Raw genomic sequence first — 24,988 nt, forward strand, 5'->3', positions numbered from 1 at the left:
ACAGCATCGTTACATGATGACAGGCAAAGCAACCGAAAATCTGAAAAGAGAAGTGGGCCGAACCTTACAGAACACGGATATATGTGGTGATTTTAAAAAGAACATGTGTATACGAATAAATTGCAAACGTCGATACGTCAAGTTAGAGGACATGTCGCCTTTAGAGTGTCCGGTATGTCGGGATCAAATCGTTACGGACGTTTTTGGTGCTGTAGATTGCGGGCATATATTATGTTATAACTGTGCACTTAAATGGTTAAATGATGACAATGAACAATTAATAATACAGTGCCCAATGTGTAGATGTAAAGGAGAATATAAAAAATTAATGTAATCTTTTTGTTTTAAAAGTTAATTTTACCTGCATAATAAAAATCGTTCATATTTTTGTAATTATGTATTTCTTTTATTTAGCAGCCTTTAATTATACAATAATAACTACAAATGAGGTGTTTCTTCCTTCAATACAATTCTCCACACTCTTCCATCTGCTTAAACTGTAAACATATTTCCTTTTTATTAAAATATATCAATTCATACATATTTGTTTCAAATAGATTATGTTCAAAATGAATATATAATTTTGAAAAATTGAAATAAATTTGAGCAATGTAAAACACAAGTACAGCTTAAACATTTTTTAAAACATACTGTTTACATATTGCAACAAGATTTTTAAAAAGATTTATTTTACAAGAAGAATTAGCTAATTACATTTTATTGCAAAAGTATAGATATAAAGCAGAGAAAATTATTTTCTTAAAACTTATATACTAAAAAAATTGTTGACCATTTATCACATTGCATACAGCAGAATATAGGAAGGGGACCATCTATTTAAACTGGAAGTCGTTTGAAGCAATATTTACAATAAGTGTGGCCACAGATCAATGCTTGCATGTTTCGCGTTGTAAGCGAAATATAACATTTCTTGTACACTGGTTCATTATTTACTAAAAATAAAAAATATCGGTTAATTCAACTTAACAATATAATTTACCAATTGAAACATTTAAATGGTTGAAAAAACTTACTGTTGCTAGCTGTTCGACATGTCACACAGGGCCATAAACATTCTCCCAACATGTACAGTGTACAGGTCTGTGTCCTTAACTCTGTTACGTCCTGTGGACTCCACGATTCTTTTCTTTCAAAGAACGCAAGGCGATGATTGAGAAATCACAGGCATGGGAATAAGACTATGATCTGACAGGCGAAGCAGCTGACCGGAGACGGTTAATCGTAAAAATAAAAATAAAAAAAGGAGAGATACATACCAGATGTAACTCGCGGTGTCTGAAATTCTCGCTTTGACTAGTTGACAACTCGCGCTTGAAAAGCAATAAAAATCTTTCTTTTAAAGGAAAATTTTACTTAAAAAGTAATAAAAACTTTTTAGAAGGAAATCTCCACTTGAAAATCAATAAAAACTTTTTAGAAGGAAATCTCCACTTGAAAATCAATAAAAATTTAGAAGAAAACTTCCACTTGAAAACGAATAAAATTTTACCAGACTAACAACGATAACCGAATCCAAACAAATGCCGCCTGACAGATCACCGAGATAATCTCGAGAGGATAATAAAAATATAAATCTCAACAAATTCTCCATTGGTCAAAACCTAGGGCCCTAAACAAAAGCCCTGACCAATCCCGATAAACTTTTAAAGTCAAGAGACGCCTCCGGGACTGAAAGGGCGTCATTGAAAAATTTCCTATTCGTCAGGAAATGTTAACAAACTAACGGGAAGGAGGAGCAAGAAGGTTTATATACCCGCGACATCCCTCGAGAGAGTAGATTTTAATCCGAATTTTCGAGCGCAGTTTTGCCGTGTACAAGCTATCCGAGCTCGTATCTAGACTCTTCGGACTTTTATATTTTCAATTTCGAAATCCGCTTTCAACTCAAATTTCGATGTTCGTTAGAGTGCAAGTGAAAAAAAAACATAGTGGAAGTCCGGAAGACCACACAACCAGACTAGAACCCTGCAGCAATTATTAACAACGCACTCTACTAACAGTAAGTCAACACACACATATATGTATATAAAAAGGGAAAAAGATAAAGTACAATTTTCACCCCGTATCAAAATAATTCTTGTATTTAAGATAAAGCCATCTTCTTTATCTCCTTTTGCGCAAGTCCTATCATATCCAACCCTAAACTTTCTTCTCCCTCTCTCTTTCATCCCGAAAAATCACTCAGGATTTCCCGTGATAACGGCGAGATCCGTGATTTCATCCATCTCCAAAAATCACTCAGGATTTCCCGTGATAACGGCGAGATCCGTGATTTCATTCACCCCGAAAATCACTCAGGATTTCCCGTGATAACGGCGAGATCCGTGATTTCATCCATCCCGAAAAATCACTCAGGATTACCCGTGATAACGGCGAGATTCGTGATACCGTTTCCCATACCTTTCCCCTACTCAACATTATCCAGTCTCTCTCTCTCTCTCTCTCTCTCTCTCTCTCTCTCTCTCTCACCCTTCCTCTCTCTCTAGAATACTACAAGCGCAAGGAATAAGAAATAGAATTAATAACGACAGAATGAAAGGAGAATAGTATTCCAAGAATTATTTCGAAATTGCACTCCATCGCCTCGATCTATTTTTCTTAGTGGACGACTTAAGAAAGCGGACTTCGAGAGCTGGAGCAAAGCATGCGCGAAATCGTCGGAATCGACGCCTGAGGCAGGAAGTGGTTCGGGCTACGGCCGATTCATTCCCGAACGATAGTCCAACCCAGGAATTATTAGAGCGCTTAATTACAGAACATATTAATATAATAAATAAACACAGCAGAAATAGAAACCCTGACACTCCCCTTGATCCTCTGATTTCCTCTCCAGAGCCATCGCACATTCCATCCTCTGCACCTCAGAACCACCCTCCCTCTCCTTGTCTCAATCATTCTCCCTCCCCCTCACCACTTAATATAGAGTGTGACGAAGGTTGCACTTGTCAAGAGGTAGTAGAAATCCCCTTTATTTATAACGAGGCCTACTCCTTTTTAAGGAGACACATCGGGCAAATTCCATTCCAACACGAAGACCAATGTTATAGATGGCTCCTTTCTAATTTCCCTATACTAGAGCTCCCATTCCCAGAAGGTGTTTACACCTGCGGGCCAGACGATCCCGATGAAGAGCAGTTCATGAGAATTGTAGCGGGAAGTCTCCCCGGCGCCCTCATCCCTATGTTTACCCCTATCCATCCCAACCCTATCGGATTCCCCGTCGATATCCTCCGCGCTTTCCTTTTCCTTTCCACCGTCGAAATTACCGAACTCTCATAAACTAGCATTCTCTCTCACACGCACACACATGGACACTATTTTTATATATCTATTATCATTTAAATTATTGTAACCACCAATCGGGACCCTAAAGTTTAAACAATAACTCTTTCCCCTTTCTGCCCCGATTGAAGACCTCCGTATCTATGTATCACCCGCGATTTATACACAATCACTCACTCATACACACGAGCATCTATTTCTTTTTTTTTTCTCGACTAAGAGAAGTACACAATTAGAATAAATAATAAATAATAATAATAATGTATAAGTATAATATGATTCTTATGAATTTAATTCTTCTTTTCTCGTTCTTTAAGAGTAAAATAAATTAATTGTTTTAATATGAAGCCTAATACTCTTTAGTTTATAACCCTTTCCCATTCATTCCCGTAAACTAAGATCGCACAAGGTCCCATCCTGCGCAAAAGAGATTAAATTCTCTTGCCGAAAAGGGACCACCGAGCGAACGGCCCTTTAAATAGAGTAAGAGCGACCCTTGCGGTCGTTGACCTATTTGGGCCCAGACGTTCGTTCAGGTCGAACAGACGGATAGTCTGCCGTCGTTCGAGATAAATTTAGTTACGTCCTTCCTTTCGACTCTTCCTTCCTTGAGTCTGGACGTAACAACTCTATTGGGAAAGTGTCTCTCAAAAGAAATGCCAATCTTTTCATTTCATTGTAGACAGTTTGCCGAAAGGGTCGTACGTTTTCATTAATTTCACGGATTTCATACTCTGTGAGATGTACCAATTTACAAAATTGGTTACCATTGCAAGATGCATTAGAACAATTTATAACTTTAAGATACATTTTGCACGGATTTCTACAGCAAACACGAATCATGAAATCACGGCAAATCATTTTTGAGACAAATATTTTACTCTATTTAAAGAACACAGAAGCTTCTTCTTCAGAGATAATGGCTTCTGCCTTTGCAATTGCAAATTATCAATTTATATCACAAGCGAAAAACGACATAAGCGAAAAACGACACAAGCGAGATTAACTAACGAAAGTAGCCATATACGTGTGTGTGTAAGTCCGTTCTTAAGTCAAGTCTTAAGTATTAATGTCTTCTTCTTCTTCTCTTCTCTTCTCTTCTCTTTATGGCTGGTTGGGAGTATTAATGTCTACAATAGAGTCGTAAAATAGTAAGTTATAAAAAATTGACCAATTACAGTTGAATGTAAGGAGAATAATCGACTGTAATTGATTTATTTCTTACGATTTATAACTCTATTGTAGACATTACTTAAGAAATGTTTAGAGTTTCGTAAATAACATTTTTCAAAACACTCGAATAAAATAATTTACTAATTCGTGCTAGAAAGTGTGTCGAAGTCGACATAGGAATTTTTTAGCACCTTTTAAACAGAATAAAGAACATTGAATAACATTAACTTCAATTACGAAAGCAACTTTAATACTCTATAATTTCGAAACCGTTCGGATTCGGACATATGTTTATTAACATTTTCGACTTGTTTTCATATGTTAAAGCTGTATCAGTTTTTGGCACTGCCTGATTGTGAGTTCAGAGACACCGTGCATATGTATACTTACCCAGATAGCCAAATCTGTCAAGAGCATGTATTAAAACTGTGTGCTATATATTTTTGCCAGCAAAAAAACTGCAGATTTTATACAAAACTTGTTATATCAGATAATGATAGCAGAACGTTGGCAGAAATGTTATAAAATCTGCTGACATAATTTGGCAGCAAGTCAGTAGCAGAAATCAAGCAGGATTTGTATAGAATTATCATAGCAGATTGGTAGTAGAAACCGAGCAGGATTTGCGCAACGCAGTTTGGTGTCAGATTGACGGCAGAAATCGAGCAAGATTTGCGCGCGCACAATCTGATGGCAAATTGACAACAGGATCTGCATTTTGCAGTTATTTAATAGTTCCTTCACCTACCGCTATGTGATGTATTTTCTCGCAATCAAATTTCTGTTAAAAATAGATATAAAGTCTGCAAGTCGTGGCTATTAATAAAAGATCAAAAGTATATTTTTCTATCAGTTTAATTTTTGATATCTGACAAGTCTAACATGAGAATATTAAATTTATTAGAATCAATAGGATATACATGAAAAATTATCCATTTACTTTCTATTTAAAGCATAAAGCAGAATTTAATTCTCATATAAATTATATCTTAAATTTTATAAATTATATAAATTTAATTATTTTTACAATTTATTTTATTAATTTAATTAATAGATTAAATTGAACATTTAAAATTGCTATGTGAGATATAACTACATACAATATATGTTATACATTAAATATCATATTTATGAAAAAAAAATTATAAGTAGCGGATAACACGTCTTATGCATCTGTTATATTCATCGAAAAATATTGAATTTTATTATACTTATATATTCAAATGGCAAGGAATTGTGCTCGATTTCTGCCGCCAATCTGCCATCAAACTATATGTGCAGATCTGCTCGGTTTCTGCCGCCAATCTGCTGTCAGATTTTGCTTACTAACTATGCTAGCAGAATATCATCAATTGTGGACACAGTGGATAGGAATCTGCTGTAAAGTCATGATTAGATCTGCTGTCATACTGCCGACATGCTGCTAACATTTTGCTATCTGGGTATATGTATATAATGGATATTATATATATATATACATGTATGTATATGATATGGAATTAAAAGTTTACTGAACTAATAAAACACTAATAGTTTGAAGATGGCCGTTGTAACAGTGACAGGTGTAAGGTAGCACTCCGTGTTGGAGCGAGGAAAAGGAGGTGAGGAGATCGAAATGGAGGAAGAAGAGTGGAGTTTTGGATAAAGGAGCGAAAGTGGAGCTGGGAGAAATGGGGGAGTATACAGGAAGGAAAAGATAAGGCTATAACGAAAGGATAGAAATTAGGGAGCAGCATGTGGAAAGGAAAAGGAGACGTGGCATAGAGAAGGAGTGAGAGAAGAGGGCGCTGAATCAAGTGGAGAACGGGGAGATAGAGGAAAGGTAGATCGAGGGAGAGGGCGCCGCAGAGGTACGAGGTAGTGAGAGGTAGGAAAGAGTGGCGAGAGGGCGCCGCGAACGGCGGAAAAAGATCGGTAAGGTGAATCGATACAGCTGATGGATAAGAGGTTAAGGGTATGAGCACAATGCGACGTAACAGTGACGTAAGTCGTAGTCGTAAGTCGCTTACGTAAACGTAAGGTAACGCACAAGCCGTGGCGTATGTCGTGTGTCGTAAAAACGTGCCTTGATCTAAAAAGTATGTACATAATCTAATTATTTCTGAATAATAGAATACATAAATAATAAGATAAATATCACGTAATTATATTAATTTTGAATTTAATAATTAAATTCTTATGCAGTCTATTGTAAAAAACTATCCATTTTTGTGTTTATATGTAAATGATAAGCAGTAGTCATTTTAGGTTAACTAACACTAAACAATTTTTTATACTCCTTTAATTAAATAATTAAAAGTATTAAAAAGTATTAAAGTATTAAGTATTAATTGTGATAAGTAAAAAATTGTACAAGTTTTTATTGAATTATTTTTATCATAATTAAATGTTTTTATTAATTTTTAAATGGTTTCATTTATTTTTAAACTTTTACTATAGGTGATTTTTATACACCAGATTATTGCCAAAAAAGATGCACTTCCTTAAGGGAACTATTATTTATAACTATTATTTGTTTTAGGATTTATAGTAATGTGGCAAAATTTCAAGCAAGCGCAGCTTTAAATAAGAAAAGCAAAATATGTGAATCGGATGATGTACCTGTACGTTCTTTAAGTAATTATTTATATTCAATTATTTTTGAATGTATTAATGAAATTTAAAAAAAATTCTATCGTAAAGCAATGTCCATTTCTTTGCTCATGAAATTACTATAATAAAAAATGATAATTTTACATTTGTAGATAAACATTATTCATATTAAAGACAAAAATAAGAAATGCAAATTATATTTTTATTTTTGTAATTTATTGGATGTGCTTATGTATTTTACTTAAACGTAAAAAAAGACAAATTAGATGGTTGAACAGGCGTTGGCATACTAGACCAATTAACCAAATGAGAGCTCAATATGGAGACTATGAAAATTTATTTCAACAACTTAAGAGTGACAAAATTATTTTATCGTTATGCTAGAATGACACACACTTTAAAAAACTTTTGGCTTTAACAACACCATATTTAAAAAAAGAAAGTCCACGTGCTCTCATTCCAGAACATAGACTTATAATAACTTTAAGGTAAAAAGATTTCACATAAAAAGATTTTAAAATGTTTAATACTCTATTATAACCATTAATTTATTATAACTATTAATTTTTGATCTTAGAAAAAAAATTTATATTGTACAATATAAATGTAATATCAACTAAAATAAAAAATTGTAGGTACCTTGCTACAGGCGACTCACCGCTATCAATAGCTTTAGCATTTCGAATTGGAGAATCCACAGTCAGAAAAATTATAAAGGAAGTCTGTTTAGTATTCATAAAAGTTTTACAACCATTATATCTTACTCCTCCTACTGAAGAGGGCTGGAAAAGATGTGCTGATGGATATTGGAAGCGGTGGAACGCACCTAACTGTGTTGGATCAGTTGATGGCAAACACATAAGAATGCGATGTCCTCCATATTCCGGAACTTTATTTTATAATTATAAAAAATATTACAGTATTGTGTTAATGGCAGTGGCAGACCATTTGTATAGATTTACATTAGTTGATGTTGGAGCTTATAGAAGTAAGTATTATGAAAATACAATTCTTATTATTTACACTTTATTATATAAATACAATAAAAATAAAAATGTACGTCTTTGATTTATTACAGGTGATAGTGATGGAGGAATTTTTAACGACTCCCAAATAGGAAACAAGCTAATTGATGAACAATTAAATTTGCCGAAAGAGGCTATTAATCTTCCTGGCAGCAATATACAGACATATATGTATTTTCTTGCTGATGACGCTTTTAAATTGTCAAATAGAATTGTCAAATAGAATTTTCTTCTTCTCTCGATTATACTGCTCTCTTAAGGAAGTGGATCTTTTTTGGCAATAATCTGGTGTATAAAAATCACCTATAGTAAACGTTTAAAAATAAATGTAACCATTTAAAAATTAATAAAAGCATTTAATTATGATAAAAATAATTCAATAAAAACTTGTACAATTTTTTACTTACCACAATTTGCTTCAATCATTGTTTTAGACATTTCATTCCATGCATTTTGTTTCATTAATGTGTCCTTAAAATTAGGATTACTCTTGTCGTATAAAAATGATCGCTCTCTAAATAACTCAATAAGGAAATCATCGCCATTTTTTTCTTCAATAATAATACTTTCAGAATCATCAGAAAAATTTCCAATATCTTGGATATCAATATTTTCATGTGTCAATATATTACAGTAATTTTGATGATCTGACATTTTGTTACAACCACTTCCTTTAACAAAATATAAAAAGAAATGAATATATGAATACTAACGTAAAAAGATAAATAACAAATACTTTTAATTATTTTATTGAAGGAGAATAAAAAATTGTTTAGTGTTAGTTAACCTAAAATGACTGTTTATCATTTACATATAAACACAAAAATGGATAGTTTTTTTACAATAGACTGCATAAGAATTTAATTATTAAATTCAAAATTAATATAATTACGTGATATTTATCTTATTATTTATGTATTCTATTATTCAGAAATAATTAGATTATGTACATACTTTTTAGATCAAGGCACGTTTTTACGACACACGACATACGCCATGGCTTGTGCGTTACCTTACGTTTACGTAAGCGACTTACGACTACGACTTACGTCACTGTTACGTCGCATTGTGCTCATACCCTAAGGAGATGGTGGCACTGGTACACGTGAGATACGGGTGAAAGAGTGTGCGGAGTGTGTTATTGAGGATAATTAAGAAGTGAAGGAGACAGGAAGGAAAAAGAGGATGGAGTCGGAAGAAGGAATAAAGGAGCTAAGGGAGATAAAGGTGTTATTGGTAAAAATGATGGAGATGATGAGAGAGAGATGGAACGTACGGGGAGAGAGCCAAGGAACTATGGAGATAAAGAAGGAGTGGAGAAGAGAGGAAGCGGCAGCAGAAGGAGGTGAAAGAGAGGAGAGAGTGGTGAAAAAGCGGGACGGAGTGGCTAGAAGTAAAGAAGAAGGAAGGAAAGAAGACGGACGGTCAGAGGAGGAGAAGATGCTAAACGTAATAAGGAGAGGAATGACAGTAGTAAGTAGTAAGGAAGAGAGGTGCATGGAGGAGAAGAAAGGGGATAAGGAGGAGAGAAGAAGTAGGGGGGCTAACGGGAAGGAAGAAGAGGAAGAGGGGGTGAGGTATACAAGGCAGAGGGCTTGTGAGAGGAGAAGAGAAGGAGAGTCATGGGAGAAGGCGGCGGTTGAAGAGAGTACGAAGGAGGATGCGGGAGAGGAGGAGAAGTTGGAAGAAGGAAGGTACAAAGTTGGAGAAACAGAGAAGGAGGGAATAAAGGATGGAGGAGAGAAATTGAAGGAGAAAGGAGAGGATAGGAGAGAAGGAGAGAAGAAAGAGAGAGAGGAAAGAGAAGAAGATGTGGAAGCATGGGGATTCGATGAGGGGGAGTTGGAGAGTAGGGGGGAAAGCGAGGAAAGAGAAGAGGAAGGCAGAGCGGAATGGTGGAAGATGGTAAAGGAAGAAGAGGACCGGAGCGCGAGGGAGAAAATAAGACGGAACGAGAGGAGGGAAGGAGAGAGAGAGAGGAAAGTAGAGCAAATAGAAGAAGAGAAGTGCAGAGGGGACAGAGGAAAGGAGGAGGTAGATAGTAAAGAAAGGGACCACAAAGAAGTGGAGGTGTGGAAGAAAATAGAAGAGAGAGAAGAGAAGTGGAGAAGAGAGAGGGAAAGGAGAGAGAATATTAGAAAGGAGAGAGAGAGGAGAGAGGAACAGGAGAGAAGAAGGAAGAGAAGAAGGAACCTGATTTGGAAAGGAGTGGATGGAGAGGACCAGGGAGAAAGGAGAATTTTTGTGGAGAAAATCATAGAGAGAGCAATAGGGAAGGAAGCAAAAGTAGGAGTGATAACGGAGAGGACAGGAGAAACAGGAGTCTGGGTACTAATTGTGGAGATGAAGGAGGAAAAGGATAAGGAGGAGATGCTGAGAAGATGCGGGGAGATTCATGAGAGATGGGGGAAGATTCATGAGAGATGGGGGGTGTGGATCGACGAGGATTTGACGATGGAGGAGAGAAATGCAAGGTGGAGGATAATGGAGAAGGCGAGGTTGGAGAGAAAAAGAGGGAGAACGGTGGAGATGACGAATAGGAGACTATGGATTGACAGCAAGGAGTGGCTCTGGGACACGGAAGGAGGGAGATGGGTAGAGGAAAAATGAGAAGAGCGAAGGAAAGAGGAGGGTGAGAAGCCGGATGAAGGGAGGAAGAAAGAAGAGAGAAAGCGGAGAGTGAAGGAAGTGGAGGACAGAGAAAGAGCAAGAAGAGAGAGAAGAAGAAAGAAGGATGATCATAGAAGAGCGGAAAGAGGAAAGAAGAGGAGGATAAAGAGATGGAGAGAAAGGAGGCAGCAAGAGAGACAGGATGACGAGGATAGGAGAAGGAGAGAGGACAAAGAAAGGGAGAGGAGATGATGCAGAGGGAGAGGAGAATAGAGGGAGAATTGTTATATGGTTAGGTTTATGTTTATGTTTTTGTTTTTGATTTATATGTGAAGGTAAAGGAAAGGGGACTTGGAGAGGAAGGAGCACACGGTGAAGGAGACGGAATAAGACAGGAGATAAGAGAGAAGGAAGGATGAGTCTGGATGAGAGGAGAGAAGGAGGAGAGAAGATGGAATAGTTCTGTATTTGTATTATTGGTATTTGTATTATGGTGGTTAGAGATATTGTGAGGTCGCAAATGGCCAGGTACGGGGAGAGTGGAAGAATGTAAAAGATTGGGGAACGCTCCTTGGAAAAGCGCCTTTATAACCCTGCGGGGAATAAATATCCATTACCATTACCAATAAAACACTAATAAATACAATAGAAATATAAATGTTGCATATGTAGAAATATACTTGTTATATACGATTCTTGTAAAAATAAAATACATTATTTGTTTGTTGGTTTATAATTTGTATCTTTATTAAACATAACGTTATAAAAATATAACATGGCAGCGCATTTATACGTTTACACACACACACACACATACATATTTGCAAAAAAAACTATCAATTATCTTTGGTACCATGTATCTTTTGCACATAAGGTAAATACATTTAAGTATAATAAGTAACATATACTACGTATAAACAAACTATGCTTTAGGAACTATACTTTTCATATACATTTTAAAAGGCACTTAATCGTTTTAAAAATGAAATAGAAAAAAAGGAAAAGAAAAATGTCTTGCTCTGCGGGAACTAATTTATGGCTAAATTTTAGAAATATTTCGAAACAAAAAATCTGCATTCCTTTTGCATTGACAAAGTGTATAACAAAAAATTCATAACGTCGTTAGCTCTTATCTCTTTTTTAGATTATTTAGCAAGAATAACTACCTATATATATAACTATATGTATATAATTTAAACTCATCGACGCTGCTATAGTACAGAACTACGCTTATAAAAATGAAACCAAATTATATAATATTACCGAATTATAAAAACGAAATTAAATTATATAATTTAAAGTATAATATTCATATATACAAATATGAATATTACAATACAAACAATAACGATATAAAAAATACTTTCTTATGAATATTACAATACAATACAATAACGATTAAAAAATTTTCAGATTGCAGCTTGCCTTTACGAGGAAATATTGCTTGAAGCAGACAGCTTTTCTTACGGTTTTCTGATTCTAAAGGTTATAGCACACATTTTCCGTAACCGTAAACATAACCGTAACATAAGGATTTGACCAATCGCGTTGCTTGATTCATTTGACATGCAACCAATGTCAAATGAATCAAGCAACGCGATTGGTCAAATCCTTATGTTACGCCCAGATAGCACAATGAATTCATTTGTATGTCACCAATTCTGAATTCTTTTTTAAATACATATAAAATTTATTTTATGCTCCATTAGAATGTTGAATTCTTTTTGAGCTTATTTCGAATAAATTACATATGAATTCATAAAGTTGAGCTCATAATGATCACTTGTGCTATCTGGGCAGTTATGTTTACGGTTACGGAAAGTGTGTGCTATAGCCTTAAGATATTTTTCATAAGTAGTATTGCATACTGGACATCGATTATGTTCCAAACGTTCGATGCATTCAATGCAACAGGCAAGATGACCACAGGGTACAAAAATGTATGTTCGCTCATTGATAAAACACAGCGTGCAAATATCTTCGGAAAGCTTCTCTTTTGATACATTATTCGAATTGTCTTGAAAATCCCAATTTACAGTGTGGAATGGAAGTGCTTCAGAAACATTACTATCATCCGAATACCAGTATCCATAATCGTCATTTGGCACCTCACATATCGATGCAACAACTGCCTGTAAAGAGAACAAAGAAATAAAAATTACAATATTGCTTATATTTCTCTGTGTGAAAAATTAATCTTGATTTTACAGTTTACAACAGCTGTGTACTATTAAATGGAAATAAGATTACCTCACACTGCTGTGTTTAGTCTTTGAAGTAGAAGTATTTCAATTTCTTATATTATCTTAAACTTGTAAGTTTGTGAATTCTCCAGCTCTTGTAATGCTTGCCGTCGATTTGTCTTTGGTTGTCGATCAATTTTAATAACTTTATATAATTTTGGTAACTTCATCACATCAATATTCCGCTCATACATGTTTCCGTGTTCATTGTAAGAATTTTCTATAAAGTAAAAATGCAATAATTATAAAAGAAAAATTTTAAATGCAATAATATAATAGATTTAAAAAAAAAGTTAAATTTGAAAATTAAGATGTTAAAAATTAAGAATATGTATCTATAAAAATCCTTTGATCTACCAAAAATACGCCAACTGAGAACTGAAAATTGTTATTTAAAAATATATAAACAAAGAAAACTTAAGAACATATAAGTAGAAATTAATAATTTATAATAATATTGTTACGTCCCTGGTTTTCTTCCCCTGAGCGCCTTCATTTTCATCCCCCGAGTATCATTGCTAGGAGGGTTGTTTATTAACAACCGGGTGCGGATGTTTTTCCGGCGCCATATTTAGATTTTGTCTAGCCGATGCATCGAGCGGACGCTACGAGACCTGATTACTATTCTTTTTCGCATTCTGAATGTATATATTATTATATTTCGTCGCATTCGTGTATTGGATCATTTTATTAAAGATCCTTTCTTCCTTACGCGTGTTAATTCATTTCGTGCGCGTGTGAGAGTGAGTGAGTGCGAGAGACGTCCTTTTGCGAGATATTGCAAAGGTCACCCCGAGGACGTAACATTTTGGGGGCTCGTCCGGGATCGAACGAACAACGAGCTACGAAGGATTTGAGAGATGGCAATACAACATTCGCCGAGGAAAACCCGATCGCAAGCTCCGTCTCGAGACACCGTCAGCGAGGAGCCGACGGAACACACGTCGACGCAGGGAGATCTCTTGCAGACTGCGATGGAGGAGATTCGTCAGCTGCGAGAGGAGCGTCGGGAACAACAAATCCGCTTCGAAGCGGTGTTGCAACAACGCGACGAGGAGCTGCGGCAGTTGGAGCAGAGAATCGGTTCGCGGGAAGACATACAGCTAAGTCTTTCCAAGAATAGAGCTTGCGGAGATTTTTCCGAAAACAGGGTTTCCGCGGATGTAATTCCCGAAAACGATTTGCGCGCGAAAATGGGCTTTAAATTAAAGCCCGACGTTTTTGACGGGAAAGTTCCGCTGCGAGAGTTCCTCTCGCAATTTCTTTTAATCGCGCGTGCAAATAATTGGGACGAATCGACTAAAACAGTAGCTTTGGCCGCGAGTTTGAGAGGGAAAGCGCGGACTGTCTTAGAAAATATAGAGAATTTTGATCATTTAAATTTTTCAGAATTAAAGTCGAAGCTTGAGCTTCTTTTCGGGGAGGGGAATTTAACCCAAAATTACTACTCGCTGTTCACTAATCGTAGATAAAAGTACGGAGAAGATTTAGCCTCTTTCGGTGCCGAGTTAGAAAGACTGTCGCGATTAGCATATCCGGAGTGTCCTTTCGCGGTGAGAGATAAAATCGCGTGCGCGCAATTTGTTTGGCTCTCTCCGATGGTTTCTTGAGGAGGACTCTCCAATTAGAGGGAATAACCTCCTTAAATTTGGCCGTTGAGAGAGCAAAAACAGTGAAAATAATACAGGGAGAAAATTTCGAAAAGGGAAGAGAAAATTTCGGAAGATTTAATAGAAATTTTGGAGAGTCGAATTTTTATCAAAAGACGGAGAGGAGCGGCGCGCGGAACGGAAACGAAAACGCGCGGAACGGAAATGACGCGCAGAAAGATGTCGGAAAGAAAAATCCTTCGGGAGGGAAATGGCGAGGAAATAATTTTTCCTCGAAAGGGAAAGAATGTTGGACGTGTGGAAAAACAGGACATTTTCGATCTGAATGTCCTGAAGAAAAGGGAAACGCGGTTTAGTTGAGCTGCGCGGGGTGCGCTCGACTTACTCACAAACCCCGAAAAATCGATTTATAGATTTTAGTATCGGTAGAATTAGGGAAAATAATTTCTATTATAATGGAAAGATAGATGGAAAGAAATGTTCTTTAAAGATAAACACGGGCTCCGATATTTCCTTGTTAAATAGAAAGTTGATAAATAACAATATGAAAAAGGTTAGAGTTAAAAATTGTAATTTAAAATATCCAACAGGAGAAAAAGTAATAATCGAATTTCAAGTTGAGGTTAGAGTAGAAGTTGGAAAATATTCTATTTTGATTCCCATGTTCGTTGCTGACATAAATGACGATTGCCTATTAGGAGCCGATTTTCTTAAGAAAATTAATTTAGAAAATATTTTTGATTTTGAATTTAACAAAAAAGAAATAAATAAAGGAGGATGGGTAAAATCACCGGATTTTGGCCCAAACGATGGAACCTTTTTTATGCATATCTTCTTATATTTTTGGATGTGTTGAATTCAAATCAAACGTTATTTTCAAGGTGCACCGATGGGAAAATATTGAAAATCGCATTTAAATTGCAGTTCTGCTCTTAGCATGACCCTTCGTCGTATTTATTTGGAATTGTGCTTTGAACAGCTTGAGTTTGGTCACGATGAGATTTTCTGTAACATATTACGCATTCAAACATATTATCACTTACATGACGATATGATGATCTTGCTTTTTTAGCTAAGCTTACGCCACAAATGTTACAAATCTTATCCATTCCGATCAATAAAAAAATGAAGAAATATATTATAACGCCACGACGGAGTAATTATTGCCGGAAAATATGAAAAGATAAATCTAAGCGCTCTAATAAAAATAGTTCTTTTTTTAAATAGAGCCGAATTTCATTGTAAGTCAGTCTAAATGTGAGAATAAAACTAATTTTTTTCTGAAATATCCCAATAATATCTTGTGTGGCAAGTGTGGAAAACAATGAATTACGTCGCGCGTGAAGTTGTAGCATGAGCCGAAGGCACAAGTACGAGTGTGAATGTATCTGTATCATAAGCTGAGGCGAATGCGGCAACTTCACGCACGACGTAATTCGTTGTCTTCCGCACATGCCATATACAATATTTTTTGTAATGCTTGACTTTTAACACACACACACACACACACACACACACACACACACACGAGATGAGATAGCCGCCACGCTACGTCATTGATCTTGGGTCATGCTAAGAGCAGAACTGCAATTTAAATGCGATTTTCAATATTTTCCCATCGGTGCACCTTGAAAGTAACATTTGATTTGAATTCAGCATATCCAAAAATATAAGAAAACATGCATAAAAAAGGTTCCATCGCTTTGGCCAAAATCCGATGATTTTACCCATCCTCCTTTATAATTGTTCTCGGATTGAAAATTCTTTTAAAATTCCATCTATCTTAAAGGAACTTTTTGAAAATAATTCAACCAATTTGGAAAACACACAAGAAGAAATTTTCGCTGACTTTTTGAATAATTTTTGCGATATATTCTCTGAAATTATTGTGGCTGGCAATTGCAATGTTGTTGAACATGTTATCAATGTGAAAGACTCTCTCCCCATAAAGCAGGTACCTCGTCGAATTCCAATTCATTTAAGGAAGGAAGTAGATAAAATAATTGAGGATATGAGAGAACAAGGAGTTATTGAGGAATCACAAAGTCCCTGGATTTCTCCGGCCGTCATGGTGAGGAAAAAGGATGGCAGTTTAAGATTTTGCGTCGATTACCGGAAGTTAAATAATATCACGGTAAAGGATTCATACCCCCTTCCCAGAATCGACGACATTTTAGATCAACTTACAGGTAATTGTTGGTTTTCCACATTAGATTTGAAAAGTGGTTATTGGCAACTAAAAGTCCGATCGGAGGACAAAGAAAAGACGGCCTTCTCGATCGGCAGAGGTCTTTGGCAATTTACAGTAATGCCGTTCGGTTTATGTAACGCCCCCGCGACATTTGAACGACTTATGGAGAAAGTTTTACACGGTTTATTATCAAAAATATGTTTGGTATATTTGGATGACGTAATAATTTTTGGAAAAAGTTTTGAAGAAATGCTCGAAAATTTAAATTTAGTATTTTCGCGATTAAAAGAAGCTAATTTAAAAATTAATCCAAAAAATGTATTTTCTTCCAAAAAAATGTAAAATATTTGGGACATATAATTTCCGAAGAGGGCGTGACTACGGATCCGGAAAAGATTGTTGCCGTAAAAGATTGGCCGATCCCCCATACAAGGAAACAGTTGCGAAGTTTCTTAGGGTTTTGTTCGTATTATAGGAAATTTGTGAAAGGATTTTCTTCTTTGGCAAAGCCCCTTTACGCGCTGACAGAAAGTCAAGTTAAATTTGTTTGGGGAAGTGAATGCCAAAATGCATTTGATCAATTGAAGCTGATGTTATCGTCTTCTCCGATATTATCTTTTCCTAAGGGAGATGATGAATTCGTTTTAGATACGGACGCTTCTAATATTGGTATCGGTGCGGTATTGTCTCAAAGACAATTTAGAGAAGAAAAAGTTATCGCGTAGAGAGAGTCTGGTTTTATAATCCCAGAAGAACCAAAGGGAAGGCTCAAAAATTGCAGAGCAACTGGGAAGGGCCTTACTTGGTAGTAAAAAAGTTCAATGATGTAGTTTACTGCATCCAGAGAACTGCTAGGCATAAAAAGAAAGTCGTACACGCGGATAGGTTAGCTCCTTTTATTGAGAGAACTTAACTTAAGATTATTAGAGTAGATTGGAGCCCGGAAATGTCTATCGTTTAGTAGAGTCAAAGGGAAATCTTATTGATTAGAATTAATTACTGCGTAATTTTTCGTCTTATTTTTCAGAGTCTGATCTGATTCCCGATTCCTGAGTCGTAAAGAGGTTTTGCTTCGGGGGAAAGTTTCCTGGAGATGGCGGATGAGACGTTTATCGAGCTGAGCCTTCCAGGAAGAGGGAAGTTTTCGTCTTCGTTTCACTCTAAGAAGACTGCCTCGCCCGCGGTTTTTGATCCGTGGTTTTCCCGCGGGACTTCGGGCAAATGCCGAGGCGGGGACTTGGGGAGTCCACGAGGGACGACGGGTCCACGGAAGCTACCCCCCCCCTTGTCTGAAGTTTTCTGGAGTTCGCAGGGAGATCAGGATGCGACGGAAAGAACATCGGTCGATTGGATTCCAACGGCGGATCGCTCGGTAACCTGAGGCAGCAGCCCAGGGTAGAGCAGGATGGTTCGCCGGAACCCTGGAGTCGACGTTTGGCTGTCGGTCGATTGGGACCAGGAGTCGCTCGGTAACCTGTGACAGCAGTCCAGGGTAGAGCAGGAAGGCTCGTCGGTGCCCTGGAATCGACGTGGATGTGCGATTGGATCCGAAATGGCGGATGGTTCGAAAACCTGCGGCAGGAGCCCAGGATGGAACAAAGAAATTCGTCGGGATCCTGGAGTCGACATCGAAGTTTTACGGCAGCGTTGGATAGCCCTCTCTGATTGTCGGGACGACAATCTTGAAGAAGGGGGGCAGTGTTATGTCCCTGGTTTTCTTCCCCTGAGCGCCTTCATTTTCATCCCCCGAGTATCATCGCTAGGAGGGTTGTTTATTAACAACCGGGTGTGGATGTTTTTCCGGCGCCATATTTAGATTTGGTCTAGCCGATGCATCGAGCGGACGCTACGAGACCTGATTACTATTCTTTTTCGCATTCTGAATGCATATATTATTATATTTCGTCGCATTCGTGTATTGGATCATTTTATTAAAGATCCTTTCTTCCTTACGCGTGTTAATTCATTTCGTGCGCGTGTGAGAGTGAGTGAGTGCGAGAGACGTCCTTTTGCGAGATATTGCAAAGGCCACCCCGAGGACGTAACAATATTAAGTAAAATATTAAGTAAAAGATGATAAAATTTTGAAAAATCTTATTATTTAATTTGTTTTTTACAAAAATGATAAGTCAACATCAGGTAAATCCACATAAAATAAAAGCTTCGACTTTTTCAAAAACTAATTATATCAATAATATTTAGAAAATCATTCTTTTTAAGGCTCCTGGCTCCTTGTCGACCATGTCGAAATCGTGACGTCAGAGGCGTGAAAACACACGCTAAAATTTCTTAGATGCCATTTCGAAATAAAAAAATATTTCGATGAAACAGCACTTCAGATGGCTTTAGCACACTCTTAAAAAACCCCGAAAACTATCCTTTCCCCTTTATAATCAATCAACAGCTGTAAAATATAATGTTATGAAGCCCAGTCCGTCGGGTCTTTGCACATGCGCAGTCATTCCGCATGTCAAAGTCTGATATCTCGATCATTTTACAGATGTTGATTGATTATAAAGGGAAAAGGATAGTTTTCGGGGTTTTTTAAGAATGTGCTAAAGCCATCTGAAGTGCTGTTTAATCGAAATATCTTTTCATTAAAAAATGGCATCTAAGAATTTTCAGCGTGTGCTTTCTCGCCTCTGACGTCACAATCCAATATGGCCGCGGTGAGCACCCAGGAGCCTTAATATATATGTATATCTTTATATATACGAAGACTGAATTTATAATTATAAATGTAAAGACTGAAATTGTGAGACTCAAAAAAACACTTGGCGTGCCCGGATATCCAAGTTTCTATTTACGAAAACTATGTATTAATAATAATCAAGAAAGTGATTTTAAATAACTCAATAAAGTATGCTACGTAATATTACTAGATTTTAATATGAAATTTTTAAGTAATACATTAAAAATATGCATTACCTTTATCGGTGATTAGTAGTTCTTTTCTTCTTTTTGTTTGTTTTGTCCTTTCCATTTGTTGTGTTCTTTTTGAACATTCTATTTGAAGTTCACCGTTTTCCCCTTCATAATTAAATAATTCTTCTTGTATTAATTTTTTCTTTGCTATGTTTGTATCAATATTATTGTTAGTATTATTGTACAATGTATTTGTTTGGGAAGCCACATCTTGTCTATCAGATCTCGATGTACATATTTGACTATCATCTTCAATGACTGAAATTAAAATGCAATTAATAATAATTTTTATAACAAATAGATAGAGTACAAAATTAAAAATAGATTTTTATTCCCTAGTAATAACCGTTGAAAAACCAAATTTTTAAAACTCTTATTTAATCGAAATATGTAAATAATATTTTAATAACATAGAGAATAGAGTTCCTAACCATAGTACTGCAAGAAATAAATTAAAATCAGGATTTAGTATAGATGTTCACTTAAATTTGCACTAAATTATGTGAAAACTGATTTATATAAATTTTATATTTTAATATATATTAAACACTAGCCGTCATGTATTTCATATAAATTTAGGATTTTTAAACAATTTCGACCGAGTCAATCGAGCATCGTTTATAAATATTTATATATTATTATTTTTATATAATTTTGTATATATGACTAATATATTATACTTTAATGTTGTTTTAAATATTTATCATGCTATTAAAAGTAGAAATGTACCTTTGGAAATTAATTTATCTTTCAGAAAAAAATCTTCACATCCGTCAGTAAACATATGTAAAAAACATTGAAGACTTAGCCTGCAAATAATAAAAAGTACAATTTAACATATCATTTATGAAGAAATATAGAAATTCAAATATGCAATAGATACATTTATAGAGAAGCATGCGTGCTACGCACGCACCGCACACAAAATTAATTAGCATTTAAATAAAAAATTATTTTAGAAATGAAATGTTATATATATATCAAAATATATTTTAATAAGTAATTACTTGACATTAGGGAAATTTAATACAACTTTATTACAAACCTGCCATTTGCAAAATTTCTCTGAGTTTCTAGTATTTTATGATCTCGCCTTTTATTTTTAATATTAGTACGACATCCAATATTCTCGCCTGCCTGTAGACGTTTTAGTTTTATTTGTTCATCAACAATTATTTTCTGTAGACTATCTGTAAGTAGAATGTGTTATAAAACTTGTTCATTTTATTACGTAAAACGAAAAAAAAAAATTACTTATATTTACATTAATAATAATATTCCATAAGAAGTTCCAAATATTTCCTTTTCTGAATCTTTTTCCCATTATATTATGAAAACTCTCTGTTATATTATTTGTCCTCACGGGACAATCATAAACACTAACTCTCGATGCTAATGGTAGCCAAGTTTTGCGTACATAATTTAGAAAATCACAAATAGCAGGATATTGATTGGAAATCTGATTAGCTTCCAGTTGTATTAAGGAAAATGCTTCTTCAAAGCAATCAGAAGGAATCAATGCCATCGTCATAGTCATGGATAAAACACATCTTGGTGGATCCGTTAATCCTAATCGTTTCCAGTAACGCGAAAGTGCCTGTAAAAGTATGTTCGTATATTCTTCTTTGCCGTAATCTTTAAAAACGTTGGCGACTACTCTGCCTTGTTAGTGTTTTCCACTTACAAGATCTACAGTTTAACGTGGATTTCAAACCACAGATATGTCTTAAGATGTATCTCGACGTATCATTTCTGTAATACTATTTCAGAGAAATTGTATTAAAGAAAAATACTCTCGCTGGATTTCTGTTGCCTTGTGAAAGGAGGACCATATAAGACATTAAACAAGCTATGTCCTCTATATGTTCGTGTATGATTTTTATTTATTAATAATAATATAATAAACTATACCATACCTGACTAAAGTGAAACCAGCATCCATGTGCCTTAGCTGTTGGGAATTGTTTACTCATCGCTTTCATAGCAGCCTTCTCATAATCGCTCATTAAAAACTTCACATTTTTTTCAAGTGTTGGTACTAATTCCACAATTTTTTTCCATATAGCTTTATACATATCACTAGAGCGGCATTCACATAGGATAAAAATCGTAGCAACACCCTAAAAATATAACAAACTATATTATATATGTGTATATACATATATGTATATATAATTACTCTGGTCAAAATTATTGCAAGAGTAAATTCGTATCAAAATGTCACATAACTTTAAATAAGTATAATTCCGCGAAAAATTGTCGTATTTAAAAATTATTCATTTTCAAAAGTAAAGTTTGGACTATAAAGAACATATATTCGTTAGATTTTTAATTTAGCCTTCTTTCTTCCTATTGTCTTTTCAAAAGTAAGGACGTATTACGCCTCCAAAAAATTGTATAATTTAATGTACTCTGTGTGCCGGAATGAATTTTTTTCGCAAATGTTATAACTATCATAAAAAAACTTCCTTGCAAATTAAAAAAAGATACGATTTATACGATTATTTTGTACAGAATTACGGCGTATCAAAGTGTACTTACTACATTGATATGTCGAATATGAATAATATACATTTGACTCATTAGTGGGACACGTGGAATAATCTGAAAACAGAGAATATCATTTATAATTTATATCACGTATATCATTTATATTACATATTATTTTATCTAAGATTATTTTCCAGCTAATAAGACAAATCGATACAAGTTTTTGTTTTTGTTTAATATTCAATGAGCAATAAACACAAATTAATTCTTATGTCGATATGTGTAGCTAGCTAAAAAACATCTTAAAAATATAGAAAATTAAATATTTAATCTACTGCACATAAGCTTACATTAAATGTTCCATCTACATAAAGTTCCGTTGACTTTCCTAATTCATGTAAGAGTTTATCAGTTGTAAATATTAATGCTATTTTTCCATCGTTAGAAGTAACACTGTCTTTATAAAATCCTTTAAGAGGTATATATCCTGATAAACTCGTAGCAAGAGTCTCCATGTCTTTTGGCAAACGTGGTCGAAGTTTAATTCTTTCACGGTACAATGTACATCTTACTGTAGCATATGATAATGTTATGGCTTCTTCAGGATATCTGGATATTAAATTTACAAGTAACAATTATAAATTGTATTAGCAAAGGGATATAATTATTCATTTCTAAAGTAAATAAAAAGGGTGAAAATTATGTATTATATTGATCATTAAGAAAAACAGAACCAAATCAAATGATTAAAAATGTCAAATAAAAGAAAGCATTTAAAAGCATATAATAAAATTAATATGTCTTGTCTTTAACTATTATAAAATTATATTTATAACTTTATATTTATATTGGGTAATTGACATGTAAAATCAATTAATTGGCAGAAAAAGTAGAATAAAATATGTTATAAGAATGAAATTCCGCGAAGCAATTTTCATATATTACGTCTATTAATTTAAAGGACTTCGCTTATATATATATATGTATATATATATATATATATATATATATATACCATATATATATATACAGGGTGATTCAAAACAACCGTTTGTCCTTAAAATGTCGTATTCCTGACTGAATTCTAAGACGATTTTTCCTTTGCCAAAATTTGATCCGAAGCTTAGTTTTCAAATTATTAAAAGAAATATTAAGCGAATTACGGCACGAGTACGGGCGGTAGGCAGGAGCGGCGCAACTCATTATCCGACGCGGGCGACTGTGTGAGGCACTCGCTGCGATCAGCTGTTCGCTACACGCGATGTGTTAGTGTTTGTTTGTGTCTGTGTTTTGCGTGTATGCGTACACACACACACACACACACACACACACACACACACACACACACACACACACACACACACACACACACACACACACACACACACTCTCTCTCTCTCTCTCTCTCTCTCTCTCTCTCTCTCTCTCTCTCTCTCTCTCTCGCACTTACTCACTTTTATTCTTACCTTGTAGAGGTGTTTGATGACTACTTCTGATGAATAATTGTTGCACGACTGTTAACAATGAGACGTTCCCATCTGACACACCGAATAATAAACAAATTTTTCTTCTTTCAGAAATTGTATCCACATTTAGAACGAATACACTCACGCACTTGATCGAAAATAAAGAATATATTTATCGATTGTAACAGTTAATCACAATCTCGGTTACTACTGATTGATTATTAAAATCACTCACAAAAATTTTTTTTTTTTTTTTTTTTTTTTTAATAACGTATTATTTATTATGATAAATAAATATTCGGCATATTTTTATCGTTAGTTATGCATATATCTCTTTATATATTTAAAATTAATAAAATAATCGTAATATAAATAAAATATTTTTAGAAATATTTTTACTTTTTAAAGATTTATACATTTTTTCAAATTTTCTTTAATCTAATAATGTTAGGGATCCCGGGATTACTATTCTTGTGCTCTGCCGCTGCACTAGCGGCACCGATCGAAAGTGTGTCTTTCTTTAGGCCTCGTAACGAACCTGACAATTTCTCTAAACTTCGGGAAAAAAAAAATTTTTTTTACAAGGCGCATTGGACGAAAAGCTCGAACAGGGAGCAACTTTCTTTCGATGTAGATTCACCATACCAAAGGAGATCAAAATCGGTGAAGAGTCAACCGCGACCTCCCCTTGTAAGTGTAGAAACCAATCGCAAAGAACGCTCACTCAACAGTTGCACAAACAGTTGTGTCTTCTGAACGCAGCCATAGTAACGCAATTGTTTTTTCCGCAATTTTGGCGGCAAAGGAGAAAAAGGAGAACAATCCCATTTTAACTTCGTTTCTGCTCATGTCGTATCGGCTAAGCTCATGTCGTTTCGATTATGCTCTTGTTGTAATTTTGCTCGTGTCGTTTTCTGTATATTTTAAACTGCCTTTGTAACTTTATATTCTAAAAAAGTTTGCAAAAAGTAACATAATTTTCTTGTGTCATATCCTTTACTACGGCATGGCTACTAGTGTAAGTATCTACAGCAACGAAAAGAAAAGTTTTTGCTGTTATATTAATGTGTGCATACAATTAAAACATTAAATATCTCATTGTTAACTACAAAATCTATCTAGATTTTTATTCTAATAAAGTCGAGTCAAAATTTGTGATACGAAATATTATATGTACATAATTAGAAAATTATTTTTTTTTCACAGTTGGAAGTCATATCTGGAAAAAAGAAAGGATCGTTCCTTTACGTACATGATGATTATGTCTACTGCAGAGATAATCGCTGTGATTATATTTTTCGATGCAATACACGCCGGACAACCAAATGTCGAAGTGCAATAAGCATTGAAAATGATAATA

The 24,988-nt window shown here is 34.9% G+C and overlaps 1 protein-coding gene and 1 pseudogene across 2 annotated transcripts; one reads left to right on the forward strand and one right to left on the reverse strand.

Moving 5' to 3' along the window:
- Positions 1–6,001: 6,001 nt before the first annotated feature.
- On the forward strand, positions 6,002–8,453 carry LOC145933794 (uncharacterized; annotated as a pseudogene). The gene is made up of 5 exons (XR_014424926.1): positions 6,002–6,554; positions 6,998–7,092; positions 7,221–7,556; positions 7,704–8,056; positions 8,147–8,453. The product of XR_014424926.1 is annotated as an uncharacterized LOC145933794 (transcript).
- Positions 8,454–12,938: 4,485 nt separating this feature from the next.
- Positions 12,939–24,477, reverse strand: LOC145934293 (uncharacterized). The gene is made up of 9 exons (XM_083034655.1): positions 24,353–24,477; positions 22,513–22,771; positions 22,214–22,276; positions 21,589–21,792; positions 20,956–21,269; positions 20,718–20,864; positions 20,402–20,481; positions 19,676–19,921; positions 12,939–13,166 (listed from the first exon to the last, which is right to left on the reverse strand). Exons 1-9 carry the CDS (start codon positions 24,475–24,477, stop codon positions 13,000–13,002), a joined length of 1,605 nt encoding a protein of 534 aa, XP_082890781.1. The 3' UTR covers positions 12,939–12,999.
- Between the last annotated feature and the right edge of the window lie 511 nt (positions 24,478–24,988).

The sequence above is a fragment of the Prenolepis imparis genome, unplaced genomic scaffold (genome assembly GCF_030444845.1).
Source record: "Prenolepis imparis isolate NDT839.2.m4 unplaced genomic scaffold, iyPreImpa1.0 SCAF_3, whole genome shotgun sequence".
Taxonomy (NCBI): domain Eukaryota; kingdom Metazoa; phylum Arthropoda; class Insecta; order Hymenoptera; family Formicidae; genus Prenolepis; species Prenolepis imparis.

What these genes read in the sequence shown, in the direction of transcription:
- LOC145934293 (XM_083034655.1), bottom strand. Translation starts at nt 24,477, where the DNA reads ATGAGCAGAAACGAAGTTAAAATGGGATTGTTCTCCTTTTTCTCCTTT. An exon ending in GGAAATATTTGGAACTTCTT is followed by an intron (nt 20,865 to 20,955) that starts ATGGAATATTAT and finishes CATTCTACTTAC; the next exon opens with AGATAGTCTACAGAAAATAA. An exon ending in AGATAAATTAATTTCCAAAG is followed by an intron (nt 19,922 to 20,401) that starts GTACATTTCTAC and finishes CAGTCATTGAAG; the next exon opens with ATGATAGTCAAATATGTACA.